The sequence below is a fragment of the Xyrauchen texanus genome, chromosome 31 (assembly GCF_025860055.1).
Source record: "Xyrauchen texanus isolate HMW12.3.18 chromosome 31, RBS_HiC_50CHRs, whole genome shotgun sequence".
NCBI lineage: Eukaryota > Metazoa > Chordata > Actinopteri > Cypriniformes > Catostomidae > Xyrauchen > Xyrauchen texanus.
The window spans coordinates 35,420,440-35,438,492 of NC_068306.1; the positions used below are offsets into that span (position 1 = coordinate 35,420,440).

The window sequence follows — 18,053 nt, forward strand, 5'->3', positions numbered from 1 at the left end:
ACTTTAGGGTAAAGATGTCTGTTTTCTTCACCTTTGATTTGCTTTTAGTACACTACTGGTTAGATTTAGGTTAAAGATAGATATATATATATATATATATATATATATATATATATATATATCAGTATATACTGTATATATAAACCCAAGATATATTTATATAATTGTCCTTAATTGTCATTAACCCATTTCCAAAAAAAGAAAGTGATCAAAAACACTATTTACCAACAAGTGAACATAACTGTTAAAGACCTTTGTCTTTAGTTCACATTTCTGCCACAAATGGGTGTTACTGCAATAAAAATGGCAGATTTACTGGTCTACACATCTGGCGTATAGCTTATAAAAGTGCCAGCTTTGTCTAACAATGAAAACCAATAATTTGTACTTCTCTACCCTTTTAACCATGATTTTTTTATTTAATAACCTGGATAAGGCTTTTGTCTCATTAAACTGATTTATTTGTTATATGCAGTAGTGTGCAGTGAATGTAGAGGAGCGCTGAAAGACTTTACAGCAGCAATGGTTGAAACTGACTCTCCATGCCATGTCTGATCACTTCTCCTATCTGGGAAAATATATCATATATGGCAACTATATCAGACAACTATAAAACACAGATTACAAACAGAGTGGTTGCTAAGATCTAACCTCTCATGTTCTGAAAAGGGCAGGAATGATTAAGAGGCCTATTAGCAGATGGGTGAATCTCACGAAAACAATGAAAAACATGTCTGTTCTTTCCCAAATCAAAATGATAAAATAAGACACTATGTTTTGCTTAAAGAAAAAAAAAAAAAAAAACAATTCTAAGGACCATTATGATTACATTTTGTGCATTGTGATGTTATTTGTATACATACTAAAACACATTTCTGCAACAAATTCTTATTACTGTAATGAAAAAAAAAGCTGATTCTCACAATGCAGTCATTACCAGTATGTGAAAATGGCATTCTGATTACTGCAATATTTTTAAAAAAAATCTCAGTATTGTTATTGCAATGCAAAACAAATTCTCATTACTGTAATGAAAAATGTAATTACCAGTATGTGAACATTTGTATTTTCATTACCGTAATGTGGTAACAAAATCTAATTATTAATATTATAGTTCAAAACAAATTCTTATTAGACAAACTGTATTGCAAAAAGACTCATTACCAGTATGCCAAAAATGGTATTGTCATTACCGTAACGCAAACAAATCTCATTCTCATTGTAATGCAAAAAAAATTTATCATTACTGAAATTAAATATCTCAATCTCATTACCAGTATGCAAAAAATTAATTCTAATTTCCATAATGCAAAAAAGACTTAATTCTCATTACCAAAATGTGAAAAATCTCATTACCAGTTTGCGAAATCATGTCAATAACGAAATGTTAAAAAATCAAATTCTCATTATTGTAATACAAAACAAAGTTTCCTTACTGTAATGCAATTTTTTTTTATCATTCTCATTACCTAAATGTGAAAAATCTCACTGCCAGTATGCAAAATAAATCATATTGTCATTACCGTAATGTTAAAAATCTCTTATTATTGTAACACAAAACTAATTCTCATTATTGTAACACAAAACTAATTCTCATTACCTCAAATGTGAAAAAATCTCACTACCAATCTGCAGAAAATCATATTCTATGTGTGAAAAAACTAAAAACAATTAAATATTATTTACACTTTGAAGTATTTATATACAATTGTAGTACAGTATTTATTGTAAACTAAATCATCTATTATTTAATTTCTTTTCTTTTTGGGTTAAATGTGACCTGGACATGTTTTCGTGAGATTTGTCCAGACATCAATGACAATCCAAAAATACAATATTTTAGGTTAAAATATCCCCAGATTATATGGTTATTGTGTGCCAGGAACACAAAATGTCCAGAAGAAATATCTATGAGGAGTGTTTGAGTCTGATCATTAATCCTGACCATCATCATGTTTCACTGACCTGTTTTACAACACTATCCCAGCATGCCCTTTGTTTCTGGGTGACTGCCCATAGAGCTGGAACATGTAGAACCATACAAACCATCCTTCTACTGTAGTAACTGCTAGCAATGAACTGAATAAATCAATCCGACACAAACATAGCTTTATTAATTAAGTCTTGTCTCGAGGAATTGACATCCTGAATTATAGCGATTTATATCGGCTTGAACACTGCTAGGGAGATATAGAATTTGAAGGAGGACCTGATTGAAACCATATGTCTACTGCTGACAAACGTAAAGAACCCCCACCCAGCATCCAACCACCATAACACCACCCTTCCCCCTCTAAACACATAAAATCAAACATATAACGCTTAATAACTTTAACCTAACACATAAATCAGAAAATGCTTAAATGAATCGGAACCTTATTCTACCCCCTTTATCTCATAAATGTTTGGCGTTATGTCCCCACCTATTTAGTATTCCTCTAACTTTCTCTTAAAAATAGTGTAACAGAAAAAAGAAAATGCAAAATTGCAAAAAAAAAATTCTATTGCTTGCTTACCAAAAATGTATAGAATCATTAGAGCCCCGAGATACGTGATAGTGCAATATATATTTGGGCTTCCCTTACACAATGTAACCATGGTTTTACTATAGTAATATTGTAGTAACCATGACTGTAGTAATACGTGCCTGAACAACCCAGTGGATCATACATGAAAGACTTTAGGAAATGGGCAACTTTTTTCCATTCATAAAAGACATTCAGTCTCATGTTACGACTCTGAGGTAACACGAATTCCAAGCAATGAGACAATCCCAGTCCTGAATTACGCTCTGACCTAAACAGTCAGGGGTAAAATACGGCCTCTGAAAAATTTGTTGGCTCTACCACACGTTTGGCCATGTCTGCTTTCATTGGAAATGACGTGATGGGTTCGAATGCTATTCTTTCAGATTCCCAACATTCACATTTTCCAGTGGCTGCAGCGCAAGACGCAGTGACTTGCATCTCGGCATGAGGCCCACATCTACTCTAGAAATTACTCAAACACTCTTTCTAGATTTTACGACACACAATCACCAAATGTGAATGTTATTTTACTGAAGATTTGATCCAAGTCTTCCAAATTATTCAAAAGTCAAAGCAAAGAGCCATTTGAGACCATCTATCTCATTTGCAACTAAGAGAGTAAAAGGAAAACTTTAGCATTACAGTATGTTGAAATTGTACCATAGGTTGGATGATTTCAAATGTAAGGCATTATGTAGGGATAATGTACAGTCAGTCGGTCCTAAACCCTGACAGGGTCATCAGGACTTAATCAGAAGATGAAGAGTGATAAAAGAGACATGAAAATAGCTATGTAGGAAATCTCTTCCCAAGGTCAACGGGCAATTATAAAGTTTAGTGGTCATTATACAAGACCACACAATTCTGTCATTGACCAATCAGAATCAAGTATTCTAAAGAGCCAAGCAGTAATGTAGACTGTTACATTAAATTTACATAGAGCTCTTACAAAAAGGCATTTGGTTTTTCACCCAAAAATGAAAATTCTCTCATAATTTACTCTCCCTCATTCCATCGCAGATGTGTATGACTTTTATTTCATCTATCAAATACTCATGTTACTGTAATTAACTACTTTTTCCTGAGAATTGCAATTTTAAGTAGTTTAAAAATGGTATGCTTTTACTTAAGTACATTTTATGTGCTGTAACTGTACTTTTACTGCGCTTTTTTCCCACCGCCTGTGTTCGCTACTTCCCTGTCCTGATTACATTTTTATCTATCAACATGATTGGCTAGGGAGTGTTGCGACTCCCATCAAATCAAATCACGCTTAAAAAACGGCAGCTGAACGGCAGCTGCAGATCTGGCGCCAAATGTGGAGAATGCCTCAAGCAAAGTTTACAGCTGAACATAACCGGCCGCACCTGAAAGGGCTTTTCGCAGTGAATAAGGCCAATTGCTTGATCGTGTCATGAGAGTTTAATTTGCTCAAGCCATATATCAGCATTAATCCTGCCTCTAAAGTGAAGAAACATATCAAGGTCAATTTCATATTTCTGCTTACTAGATTCTGTGTGTCTATAACGCAGCCTGTAATTGAACTATCACTGAGATTATTGGGCTGCTGTGAGAGATTAATGCAATGTTATCAATAGGGCTGGGCAATAAAATGATCTAGATGTTTATCAGAAAAAGAGATGTCTTAGATCAAACTTTTGAATAATTTTTATATTTTGCCTATATTCTACATCTAGAACAGGGGTGTTCATTACATCAATCATGATAGCAAGAGCACCACTGGTTGGTTGATCTAGATTAAATATAAAATATTTACTTTTTATTTCCTGGCGTCTGTAGCTGAGTGCTGTTTGATTGACAGGTGGCTGATGTTTGAGCACTAATGCGAGTTCACGCCAAAATGGTCAAATACACTTCATAATTCCACCAATGCCTGTCTTCGTGAGGATTTAATGTAAACGCAATCGTTTATGTCTAAAGTGAACTTAAACGCTTTTTGGGACAAAAAGCGTATTTGCATCAAAATGTTGGACTTGAAATGTACATGTATGTGAATTGAGTACTGTCTAGTAGTCCATGTCACATAAAGGCAATTAATCAAACAACAATAACAAGGAAACCAGAAAAATCACTCACTACTTTTGGCTGAATAAATTGAGTAGCTTTAAAATGATTAATGTAATAGAATAAAACGAAACGTTTTTTAATAATACTGACCCCTGATGTAGAGTGTTAATTGGAATAATAAATTATCAGGAAAGTAGAGATGATAAAATAATTTATAATTATGCTTTGCCTTTATAAAATAGAAAATTATCAACATTTGCAGAGTAATGCTTCCGCAGAACATTCCACCAGTCACATACTTTAGAAAATTTTGCATCATGCATTAGAATGAGAACACAACTATTTCTTGGCTTAAAAGATACAAGAACTAAATAAATGTTGAATATTGTGTCTCAAAAGGAGGAGTGTGGCCCCCCATTTGCTACTTAAAGAAATAGTTCTCAAAATGAAAATGATCTTATCATTTACTCACCCTCAGGTCATCTGTCTCTGACTTTCTTACTTCAGAACACAAATTAAGATTTTTAGAAAAATAGTTCAGCTCTGTATGTCCATTCAATGTAAGTGAATGGGTGCCGACAATTTGACACTCCAAAAAGCACATAAAAGCAATACATACAACTCCTGTGGTTTAATCCATGACTTCAGAAGTGATATGATATGTGTGGGTGAGAAACAGATCAATATTTAAGTCTAGAAATTCTTCTCTCTGCCCAGTAGGTGGCGATATGCATGAAGATTGTGAATCACCAAAAATACAAGAAGAACAATGTGAAATTTAAAGTGGAGATTTACTGAGCAGGGAGGAGAATTAATAATAAAAAAGGAATTAAATATTGATCTGTTTCTCACCTCATCTATCATATCGCTTCTGTAGACATAGATTAAACCACTGGAGTCACATGGATTAGAGCACATTTATGCTGATTTATGTGATTTGTGGAGCTTCAATATTTTAGCACCAATTCACTTTCATTGTATGGACCAAAAGAGATATTCTTCTAAAAACCTTCATTTGTGTTCTGCAGAAGAAAGAAAGTCATACACATTCAGAATGGCATGATGGCGAGTAAATGATGAGAGAATTGTCATTTTTGGGTGAATTATTCCTTTTTAAGCGTGATGTAGCATCCCTGTACCAAACAAATTTTCCCATGCTTGCTCTACCTCCTCTATTGTGCAGGACATGACGTGCCAAGTAATCCTGCTTATTTAGCATTTTTTTGCATTCCTTGCATTGTTTGAACATGTTTTACGCACAACAATAACGCTCTGTCTGCATTAAGGGAAATTTAGACCCTACACGTAAACTGATTTTAATGTAATTGTATCATACATTACTATTTAAAATGGTGATCAGTGTATTGAAAATAACTGTTTCATCTTTTCATTTATGTTATCATGTCTCACTTCTAGTTTTTGGAATCAGATTCATGTAGTGTTTATCATAGATAATTGATGTATTTTAAAAGTTGGCATACAGTGTTCATTATAATGGGGCATAGGTTTTGCAACTCAGTTCTCAATACTCACTACTCATGAGTACTTGAGATAAATGAGATACTCTTTTACTCTTACTTGAGTAGTTTTTAGAACAGCTACTTTTACTCTACTTACACAACATTTTTGAGAAGTAACAGTACTTCTACTTGAGTATGATTTTGCAGTACTCTTTCCTCCCCTGGCCCCAACCAGTAGGATGTGATATGCATGAAGAATGCAAAACAAAAGAAGAATCTGAAAGTGAAAGTGTAGATTTATAATAAAAAGGACTTAAATATTGATCTGTTTCTCTATCATATCGCTCCAGAAGACATGAATTTAACAACTGGAGTCATATGGATTACTTTTACGCTGGCTTTATGTGCTTTTTGAAGTTTCAAAGTTTTAGTCACCATTGACGTGTATTGTGAAGACCATCAGAGCTGAGATATTCTTCTATAAATCTTAATTTGTGTTCTGCAGAAGAAAAAAAAGTCATACACATGTGGGATGGCATGAGGGTGAGTAAATTTGTATTTTTAAGTGAACTATTTCTTTAATCTACCATTAACAAAATTGGAATATCCTTCTTAAGTTTCTGAGTTCTTCATAGCATTAGGCACCCCCCAAAAAATAAAAACAAATACTAGGGAATAGTCAGCACTTTAAATGTGCCTTTTTATTTCACAAAGCAGCACTCACAACCATTGAATGTAAGATGCAAGAACACCACACTGAAAAAAAGTGGCAACCTACAATTATCTTTAATATTTAATATTATCTTACAGAGCTATTTCTAACTGATCTAACCCTTATAAATAGTTTTACTAGCATAACCTAATGTATTCAGGTTGATTCAGACATGTTAAATAATATTTTTGATTTTAATGTATTTGTTACCACATGAAGCACATTATTCAGGTTACCTGACAAAAGATTTTTCATAGTGTGCATCTTCTAAAAAAAGAAAATACAGAATGCCACTTGGTTCAACAGAGAGTTCAGTCAAGTGTGTCCAGTCAACTTTCAACTGGTATTGTGCATTAGACTTTTATATCAACACCTTTCATACCTGTGATTCAGCCTCCAGTGTGCCACTGTATGAACTGCTCTTGTTTTCTTCTTTTCCAGTTGGAGACCAAACTCTTCCAGTTCTGAAAACAAAAAACAATAAAAGCAGTTAATGGTGTGTTAATCCATGTAGCTGTGTACATCAGTGAAAACAACCTTCCTTTCTGTATTTATAGGAAACTGGTAACATTATTCAATGGCATTTGGGAGTGCTCAGTCAGTGCTGCAATCTTTGTTGTAGCATTTGGTGCCGCTACTAGATTTTTGTTTTCATCCAAGTCACGTCATTCGGCAAAAAAAAAACTTGAAGCAGAATTGTATCCTTTTTCGAGCACATCTGATTGTCTTCAGTTGTTTTGGTAGTAGGGGCATCTTCATGCCCTCACTCTGGGGGCTGCTGTCAAAGTTGCCGTAAACTGGAATGAAATCTAGACTCTGGCAGTCAAAATGTCAGCAACAAATGGAAAACCAAGTCTAAATGTTCTAAACACAATTTAACCTGACGTAAAGCAAAATATGTTTCACCAAATGTCCGCTGTACATAAAATGTTTTTCTTACAGTTTGGAGTTCCACAGACTGAACGACAAACCAAAGCAGCCTACTTTTACAGTTCCAGTTACATTTTAACAGGGTGATCAGGACTTTTAACAGGGTGATCAGGACTTTTAACAGGGTGATCAGGACTTTTAACAGGGTGATCAGGTGAAAAGGGGATTTGTATCATTTGTATTGTATTGTTATTTGGCGTAACTGGCTGATTGTACATTATTGCTTATTACACAACTACTTAGTAGAAATATAAAGAGTGATAAAAGAGCAATAAAACTAGCTATGTACAAAACTACTTGCCAGGGTCAACAGTCAGTTACACAATTTAGTGGCCATTATAAAAAATTATTATTCGGCACTCTGGAATACTGAATTCTGATTGGTCAATGACACCATCTAGTGGTCTGATTTCTCTGAATAGCAACCGCACATCCGGGGATTAAGACATATCAGACTGGTCATCTGGGTATTGCGAGTTATCTTTCTACTCTATTATAAAATAGGTAATGAGCAGTCAGACGTGAAAGGAATATTCTGGGTTCAATAAAAGTTAAGCTCAACAGTATTTGTGGCATAATACTGATTACCACAAAAATTTATTTCGACTCGTTCCTCCTTTTCTTTAAAAAAAGCAAAAATCTGGGTTACAGTGAAACACTCACAACAGAAGTGAATGGGGGACAATTTTCTAACGTTAAACTACTTTTTAAAAATTATAGCCACAATGTCTAAAAATATGTGCGTAAACATGATTTTAATGTGATAAAATCACTTACTAACCTTTTCTGTGTAACATTAAAGACAATTGTACAACTTCGTTACCATGACGATGTAATGTCAACAAATCATTACAAATCATTTTAATAGGAGGAATTAATGTAAGTGCCTCACTGTAACCTCTATTTTTGCTTTTATTTAATTTTATTTTTATAAAGAAAAGGAGGGACTGGAAATTAGTTTTTGTGGTAATCAATATTACCCTTGAACCCTGAATATTCCTTTAATTTCTTACAAAATATAGGCTGACAGATCTTTAACGCAAAATGGGGGTGGATTAACAAACCAAATCAACAAGCTGAATTTCGAATCAATACAACAGGCATCAAATTTTGGCTAGCCTCCTACCCACCATTTTATTTTAAGAAAATAAATATCAGTGAATAATTTTGGTTACTCATTCAATCAAAAGTTATTTTCTGGTTTATCTGAAAAAAAAAAAAACAATTTACAGTGTGGCCTATTCCTGACCCCACTTCTCATCACAGTTGAATATATCTTCAAGATTAATATCAATATCAATATCGTGAAATGCTGCTCATTCACACAAATTTTGCATCAGTTTGAAGATCTACCTCTTTATTTTTTTAAATACTTGATGGTTTAATCTCATCTAAAGTTGGATGTGTTTACAGTAATGAAAAATAGGTGAAAATGTGTGTGGCAGGGCGGAGGGTGGGGCCGGTCATGATTCTACACACCCGGTCCCTTATTAGGCTAATCAAGCCTCCGTGAGGGATAAAGGTCGACTGCGGAGGATGGTGCGGGAGAGAGAGATCATTTACGGACATGTCCGTCGTGTGTGTGTTTGTCTTTTCTTTAAGTTTAATCATTAAAATATTATTTATGTCGTCAATCTGGTTCTTGCCTCTTTACAATGTGCTTAATTGTAATGAAAAGTAATGGATAGAATCTTAATGTTCCTAGAAATAGACATTCTTTTCTTAATCCAAAATGTAGTTTCTTATTTTCTTCATTAAGTTCATATTTTCCATTTGATTTGAGTTAAAATATGATTTGGACATTCCTTCGTGAGAGTAGTTTCAAACTACTTTTATACTTGAACTTATATCAAGACTTGAGCAGATTGTGTCTTTCAGAACTTATTTATATAGCCAATAAGTGGGTGAATCTAAAGTGTCTACAAAGGTCACTGGCATTCCGACCTTTTGACCAAATGGACTCCAATGTGCCTCCAAAGAACATCTGTAAAGAACAAAATGCAACGATCTTCCCCTTCCATCTGCCCATACAGCAATCCCACCTACATCCACACATCAATACACAACTCTGAGAAACAAAGAAAATGTCTGTGGCCCCTCCCTACTGGAAAATCCATCACTGAAGCATGAATATACCCATTATGAGTTGTCATGTATGTGATCGGTTGAGGCGATGACTCACATATGACTGTCAAAGTCACTTAAGGCCATCTGGATGTGACTGATTTCTGAAAGGTTTCCATACTATACCCACTCACATGAAGAGACTCTTTCAGCAGACAGAAGCCTTGACAATGGTTTATGTTGGAACATTACATTTGTCATGAGGGTTGGGAAAAGAGAACTTGTTCTCATTCAGAATCACCGTAAAACAAGTCAAATAAATAGACATATTTTTGCTGTTATGACCTCGCTCGCTAGTTGGACGCAACAGCAAACATACAGTATATCACAACCAGTGTAGCTCACGTCATGAACAAATGACTCTAATGATTTTGTTCTCTTTAATGAATGGGTTAAAAAGACTTGAATCTTGAACTCGTAAGTTATTGGTTAGAATCGGTCTAATGACTCGCTCACTGAATAATTTGGAGCATCTGATTCTTTGTGGCACATCCTTGAAAGTGTCACTGAAGTACTGTGTTGAGGAATAAAATGGAAAATGAGTGGGGCAGATGTAGTGGGCACAGATGATTCAAGTGTCAGGACACAATGTACTTGTGTGTTGTGTTTTATCTCCTTTTCTCTCCTTGCAATTTTCAATTCAGAATATGGTGCAATAGGCAGTAGTACTGTGTCTTCTATCATCACTAAGACACAAAGACATAAACACATGGATGGAGAAAGATGTCTTCTTTACAGATTACACCTCTAGTGGTGCAAATGAAGGACTTCTGAATTCTGCACAGTACACACTGAATAATGATTACTATTATTTAATATAGGTAGGGTACAAAATGACTACAGATAATTTCCGCATTTTGAAAGGGTGGTATTTGGGGTAAAAAGCCCCCTAGATTAGGGCTGGGATAAACGATTATTTTTTAAACGATTAATCTAGCAATTATTTTTTCGATGCATCGATTAATCTAACGATTCATTTTTTCAGTCCGATTCGATTAATCGACTTGTGACTACACCGGTAATACCTGTTTCATCGGGGGTAGGGGTGTATAAAATGTAAAAAAAAAAAAAAAAACATTTGCCGGGAGTTTGATTGACTGGCGATCTGATCAATCAATCATAATACGCCATTTTTGTCCGACAAAGTAGTCAGGAGAGAGAAGATTAACGTCGGTGAATTTGAATAATGGATTGTAGGCTACTGTACTGACATCTTTCCGCGGTTAAAACAACAGTCCTTCTGATGTAGGCTACATTCATGTTTAGCCTATTTGATGCTATAAATTAACCAAGGAAAAGATGATCGGTTCACGAGCAGCTTTAACTGAGGCAATCTGTCACGACACATTAAAGAACCACAAAATAGTAGGCCTATTTATGGTTTAATTTTCTTTGAATGACCAAATTTGAAAGTTGAGACTTTATTAAATGTTACCTGCTTGGTCCTGTCTGTCAGCGCGTTGTCAGTGTCCTCTATGTATTTTTCACGACATTCATAGCTATAAGCGCATTATTAATAGCTATAAGCGAAAACTTTAGGTGTCGACAACGTATTATAGCCTACTCCAACATCGAGTGCAAAGTGGGGAGTTGAAAAAAAACTTACGGTGCTCTGTCATCTGCGGCTGCTCCCGGGTGGCGCTAGAATGGAAGGCCATCTCCATTTTGCAAAGATGACATATCACAGAATTTTTTCCTTTTAAATTAAATAATTCCCATATGTTAGAGGAACGAGTGCATGCCGCCTTGCACTTCTGATAGTCTGAGGAGCCACTCGTGTTGGCGCCGGCGCCGCCAACTTTGTTTTGGGTCTGACAATTCGACGCGCATATTTTGCGTCAACGTATTTTTTGCGTCAACGTCATCCCAGCCCTAGTGCTGGTGCATTGCCGTGGTGCTAGAATGGAAAGCCATCTCCATTTTGCAAAGACGACATATCACATAATTTTTTCCTTTTAAATTAAAGAATTCCCACACTTTAGATGAACGAGTGCGTGCCGCCTTGCACTTCTGGCAGTCTGAGGAGCCACTCGTTTTGCTTCTACTCTCCGGTGCCGCCATCTTTGTTTTGGTCTGACGAATCGACGCGCATATTTTGCGTCGACGTATTTTTTGCGTCGACGTCATCGATTACGTCGATGCGTCGTCCCAGCCCTACCCTAGATGTTGGAGCTAAAGGACCCCTGAGAAAAGCCATAAACCCCACCAAAACACCATTAGGTTGCACTATTAGATGCAGAATACCTGTAAATCTTGAGAGGGTATAGATTAGTTGTGAAAGATGTGCAAAGTGTACATAGAACATATGAGTATATAGTATACGAATGTGTGTTCACTCCAAAAAATAATTTCAAGATTTACGCATTTTAATATAGCCTCTGCGGTCCATTAGCCTCTTAGCCAGTGTAGCTGTAACCGGCGTTGTGCAGAGAACTCCCCTGGGCGCTTAATAAAGAGTATATTTCCTACTAAAAGAGTCTCACTGACGGAGTGTCTTTTTCAAGATGCCTTTCCTTCAGTGTATAATTCCTGGTTGCTGTCGCTATCTCTACGCTTCTGATGGCCATGATCGCTGTCTCATGTGTTTGTGCGCCTCCCACACGGAGACAGCTTTCGTGGATGGTTCATGTCCTCATTGCAAGAACATGACCATGGCAACGTTGCGGTCATGGCTTACTTTCGTCAGAGGGAAAGCCAAGCCAGCAGCTCCCCGCCTCGGTCCTTCTACCTACGGGTATGAGGCTGGGACCTCAATGGGAGCTTCTCCGGCAGTTAACCCCCAAGGACCTCCCATTCCCCAGCACGCTCGAGTGTCCTGGTCGAGTTCTGGGATGAGACCGCCAGCTCATCTCAGGGCATTCAGTGCTTGCGAAGAGGATGAGCTCTCCATCACAGCATCGGAGAGCGGGCTCGTCCAGTCAGAACTCGGCTGGGCTCCCACCCTCGGGTGCGGTCACCCAGTCGCAGGCTGACGTGGAGCTGGTGGCCATGCTTGCCCGGGAGGCTATGAGCACCGCTCACGGCCATGCCCTGCCCCGGTTTCTTCCCAAGATCATGGTGGGCACCTTTTACTGCCCAGACCTGAAATAAGGCGGCTAAGGCCTACAGTGCTGCTGGACAGGCCACCTACGCCATGAATCTCCCGTAAGTGCACCAAGCCATGGCGCTGAAAGAACTGCACAAGGGTAGCCCTGACCCGGGATTGATGAATGTGCTGCGCTCGGCGACCGATCTCGCCCTGGTGGTTCAGAAGCATCACCTTTGGCGCAACCTGGTCGAGACGAAGGAGGCTGACAAGGTTCGATTCCTTGACGCCCCCATCTCCCAGGTTGGCCTATTCAGCGACACCATCGAGGACATTGCCCAGCAGTTCTCAATGGTCAAGAAGCAGACTGAGGCAATCCAACACATCCTACTCCGGTGCAGCTCATCACCAAGGGCGTCCCCCTGAGGCAGTACAACCAGGGTCCGCCACATAGCCCGCCCCAGTAGGCCGGCCCCAGCGTGGAGCCACCCATAGGATGCAGATCTCACGACCGGCCGCCAAGAACCCAAGGAAGGCTTCAAAGCACGCCTGAGTCGGGCGACCCATGGAGTCACAGACCCGCTACACAGGACCTGGTAAGAAGACCACTCCATCCCCAGTGGAGGGCTGGGTGGAAAATCCTTGTTTTCCTTTTCTTTTAATTTCACCGCATACCCAACTGGTTCCCCCATCCCAGACCGCTCCAACGGTGGGTATACAGAGCCAGGTAAGTGCTTTGATGTCTCCGGACTCAGCATGGCCACGAGTGGCGCCTCAAGCCCTGCAGCGAGGCTCTACCTGCCGGTATGTCCGACACGATCGTTCCCTTGGTCCACCAACCCGTTGTGGTGGCTGATCAGGACCATCCGACTCGGCTACACAATTCAGTTTGCCAGGTGCCCAGCTAGGTTGAACGGCGTCCGTTTCACCTCGGTGAAAGGTGACAATGCCACTGCATTGCATGCGGAAATACAGCCTGTCCCTTCAGCCGAGATGAAGAAGGGGTTTTACAGCCCCTACTTCATTGAACCAAAAAAAGCGTTGGGTTGTGGCCAATTTTGGACCTGTGAGTTCTGAACTGGGCCTTGCTCCCGTTCAAGATGCTGATGCAAAGATGCATTTTAGCAAGCGTCTGGCATCAAGATTGGTTCGCGGCAGTAGACCTGAAGGACGCGTACTTCGACGTCTCAGTTTTCCCTTGACACAGACTCTTCCTATGATTTGCTTTTGAGGGCCAGGTGTACCAGTACACGGTCCTCCCCTTTGTCTGTCCCTGTCTCCTTGCGCCTTCATTAAAGTTGCAGAGGCAGCCCTTGCTCCGATAAGGGAAGTGGGCATCCGCATCCTCAACTATCTCGACGACTGGCAGACTCCAGCTCACTTGTGGAACTTGTGTGCACAAAGGGACCTGGTGCTCAGGCACCTCAGCCAGCCTTCGGGTCAACTGAAAAAAGAGCAAGCTCTCCCCGGTTCAGAGCATCTCTTTTCTCGGCATGGACTTAGACTCAGTCTCGATTGGAGACTCCACCCCCAGGTGGTCCAGCTGATTTGGAGTTGATTCGGTCAAGCTTGCTATGCAAGTATGCATTCCCCCCAGTGAGCCTACTTGCACTGACATTGTGCAAGGTCAGGGAGGACAAGGAGCAGGTCATCTTAGTAGCACCCTACTGCCCAACCAGACTTGGTTCTCGGACCTCACGCTCCTCATGACAGCCTTGGCATTACTGTGTCCAGCGCTTGCTTTACACATCTATTTGGATCGTACGCAGAGCTTTAGATGCTCTGAGCAGCTCTTTGTCTGCTTTGGTGGACAGCGGAAAGGGAGCGCTGTCTCCAAACAAAGGATCGCCTACTGGGTCATTAACACCATCGCTATAGCATATCACGCCTAGGATGTGCCGCCCCCCCCTTGGGGCTACGAGCACACTCTACTAGGAGTGTTGTGGCCTCCTGGGCTCTGACCAATGGCACCTCTTTAGCAGACATCTGCAGAGGAGCAGGTTGGGCAACACCCAACACCTTTGCAAGGTTTTACAATCTCCGGGTTGAGCCTGTGTGTTGTCAGGTACGAGCAGATAAGTTCCGGGGCAGTTGGCCGCAGAAACTCGCTGCCGGCCCAGTACATGTGCTAACTAGGCCCTGTACTGGGGTAGGTGCTCCACATGCAGGTGGCATGCACGTAGGTAACCCTGTGTGACGTATCTCCCATGAAACGGTTTCCCCATTGGTAAACCAGTGTCTTTCTTGGGCAGAGACTCCTCTGCCCTCTGTCACAGTGTTTAAAGAACTCCTCCCCCCACCGGGGTAGGACCTACCACGGGACTTCTCCACATGAGACATTGCCGACAAGACTCGGTCAGACCATGTGATGCATTTCCACTCAATTTCCCCCTTCGGGCGGTGTGTGATCTCCACGTTGCCTTCCCCTTGGGAAGGACATCCCCAGATGTGGACCCTATATGGCCCCCAGCTGAGCGATTTTGTACCGTTTGGGGAGAAAAAAGGAGAAGAGGCCATGGGCCAGCCGGTCCCTATTTTTTGGCAGTCTACTTGTCCCCGAGGTGCAGGGGACCGTATGACACCTGTAAGAGCATTGGGGGAGGTTACATGATGGCCGTGTGTGCTGGCAACGAGCCACACAACGGTCTGCCCATCTCGCATCGCCAGTCCACCTAACACAGTTCAGCTAGTTGTGGCACTTTGTATAATAATCCCTAGTGTCACTTCATTGACACAACGTCGAGTGATTGACAGATAGGGATTGACAGTTTCCCTCCTGCCACAACACTGAGCTACCCGCTGAAATGGCCGGGACTTTGTCTCGGCTCCTCAGCACAAAACCTGAATGAGTGGTTGCAAGCCAGCTCCTTAGATGTCCACTCGCCAATTCCAATTGGCCCTTTCTCAAAGTGTTTTGGGCTCCCAAGGGTTATCTCTAGTGTCACTACATCGACACAATGTCTCGTTCCCTCCATCAGGGAACAGAGGTTACGAAAGTAACCAGGACATCTTACTAACTTGAGACATGTCTCAACTTGATTTTTTAAAGTGTCTTATTTAATTTTTAAATATTTGTCAACCTCATTTGTCAACGACTCAGAACAAAATTCTGAAAATGTATATTCCATGCACAATATAAATTCTATCTATAGTATGGTATTATACTATTTAGAAAATACCATAACTGTTTCAGATCTTCACATCATCACTTAAGAGTCATACAGCTCTGTCGGTTAAACTTAAGTCACTATAATTAACTCCCTCTGGCCAGGATGTCTTCACTGAACGATTAAATCACAATAGTTAAGGGTTTACTTTGGCTGTGCTTCCATTTTCAGGAAGGTGTCTAATACACAGACCCTTCCAGAAAACACAGTAATGAACGGTTGAAATTGCTTGTGAAATCTCATATTTCCCAAGCAGGCTCTTGCATTCAAAGTGAGTATTTGGCACTTTGCTGTGGCCCAGTAATGCAAAACAGATTTAAGAAGATTATGTGCATAATATGGTTGTATGTAACCGTTATTGTGTCTGTGCATTATATAATTTTAGTGGATAAGATCAATGACATCATCACCCGACCAGCTCCCCCATACCTCGATATTCCCTTTAAAACCATCAGGGAAGAATTTTAAAATGGCAAATGTAAGTCTACCCTCTCTTTATTTATTTCACTGATCTTTCAAATCTACACACAATCCTTCATTCATGAGTCATAGCCCATCTTACCCACTTCTCGGATCACTGTTTGATTTGAACAATTAAGCTAATACAATTATTTGAACTCAACTCATTATTGACATAATTTTAACTTTAAAATCAATGTTTCATGTGTATTTATTTATTTGTCAAGTATTTTTTTTTAAAATAAAATGCATATTGAGCACAATAACATGCTCGAATTAATCATTTGCAACAAGAATAACATGTTTTAATAGAGCAGATTCCCTTTTCATTTCCGGTTTATATTCGAATTGGACTAAACAAAGAGGACTCATCACTTAATAACAAATCTGTTTTTATTTCAAACACTAACAGGTTTTTGAGTATCACTAATGGCCATTATTTGTCTGGACGAGTGGAAAAGATCAATGACATCATCACCCCACCAGCTCCCCCATACCTCGATATTCCCTTTAAAACCATCAGGGAAGAATTTTAAATGGCAAATGTAAGTCTTCACTCTCTTTCTTTCTTTCTCTGATCTTTCAAATCTACACATAATCCTTCATTCACGAGTCATAGTCCAGTAAGCAGAACTGGGATGGAGAGCTTTGCCCGCGTTTTCTCTTTCCCTTAATTCCTCTTTTTTTCTGCTTCCCTGCTCTTTCATGACCCGAGTCTTATGACTCACTCGGTTTTAACTCGCTGGCAAAGCACGCTCTTTCCGACAGCTCCATGACTTGTGGAAACCAATCTTCGTCATCCGGATTCACAGCCTTTATCAGACTGCAGCTTTCCTTATAGAGGAATGAGGAGTTGGAGGAGATACAGAGAGATTCACAGCAGCTGTTGTCTGTCCTCACAGTGGGGATATGCTGCCAGGGTGAGTTTGTATGACATGTTCCAATAGACCATAACGATGTGTCCTGGTAACACATCCAGCACATCCGATAACGAGACACTGATGTCATTCACTCACCCTGTGTTTGCGCATATATAATCTGCAAAAGTTTTCATACCAAAATCAAGATTCATCAAAAAGTTCACACTTACATTTATTCAAAATTAAGATTTTTAGGACCATATTTAGAACCATATGAAACCACCCCAATCAGCATGATCTCATGAAAATTACCCGACTGTGGCAATAACATTTTTGCAATATGACATTAGGTGGTTCGTAACATGATTCATGTCAGTTCCAAGGTGAAATATCCACTGTGTGCTGCTAAAAGCATGTAAAATGTTCTTGATATGATACATGTAGTCCAGGTTCACTTAGTGTTCACACTGGCATTTTTAACACCGAACCTAAAGATACAAAACAAATGGCATAATCATAAGGTCACAACCTGATTGGACAACTTTATGGTGTATATTTTGCGATGGAACTTGCCGAACATCCAAAAACTTGCTGGCTGCTGGGCTAAATTCGCTCGTTGGATATATATATATGGTGTTTTTTACCAGCTGAGAACAAATGAAGAGCAAATAAAATGTGTAAAGGAGTCAAAACAACTAGACTAGAGCCAGAAGACAAAGTCATGCAAATCTGGGATGGCATGAGGGTGAGTAAACAATTA

The 18,053-nt window shown here is 39.4% G+C and overlaps 1 protein-coding gene across 1 annotated transcript in view; it reads right to left on the reverse strand.

The window, feature by feature from the left end:
• Positions 1-18,053, reverse strand: part of LOC127625239 (PDZ and LIM domain protein 4-like) — an 83,561-nt gene that overhangs the window by 38,806 nt on the left and 26,702 nt on the right. The window contains exon 3 of the mRNA XM_052100400.1: positions 7,111-7,192. Within this exon, the coding sequence (XP_051956360.1) occupies positions 7,111-7,192 (82 nt within the window). The remainder of the gene's footprint in view (positions 1-7,110; positions 7,193-18,053) is intronic.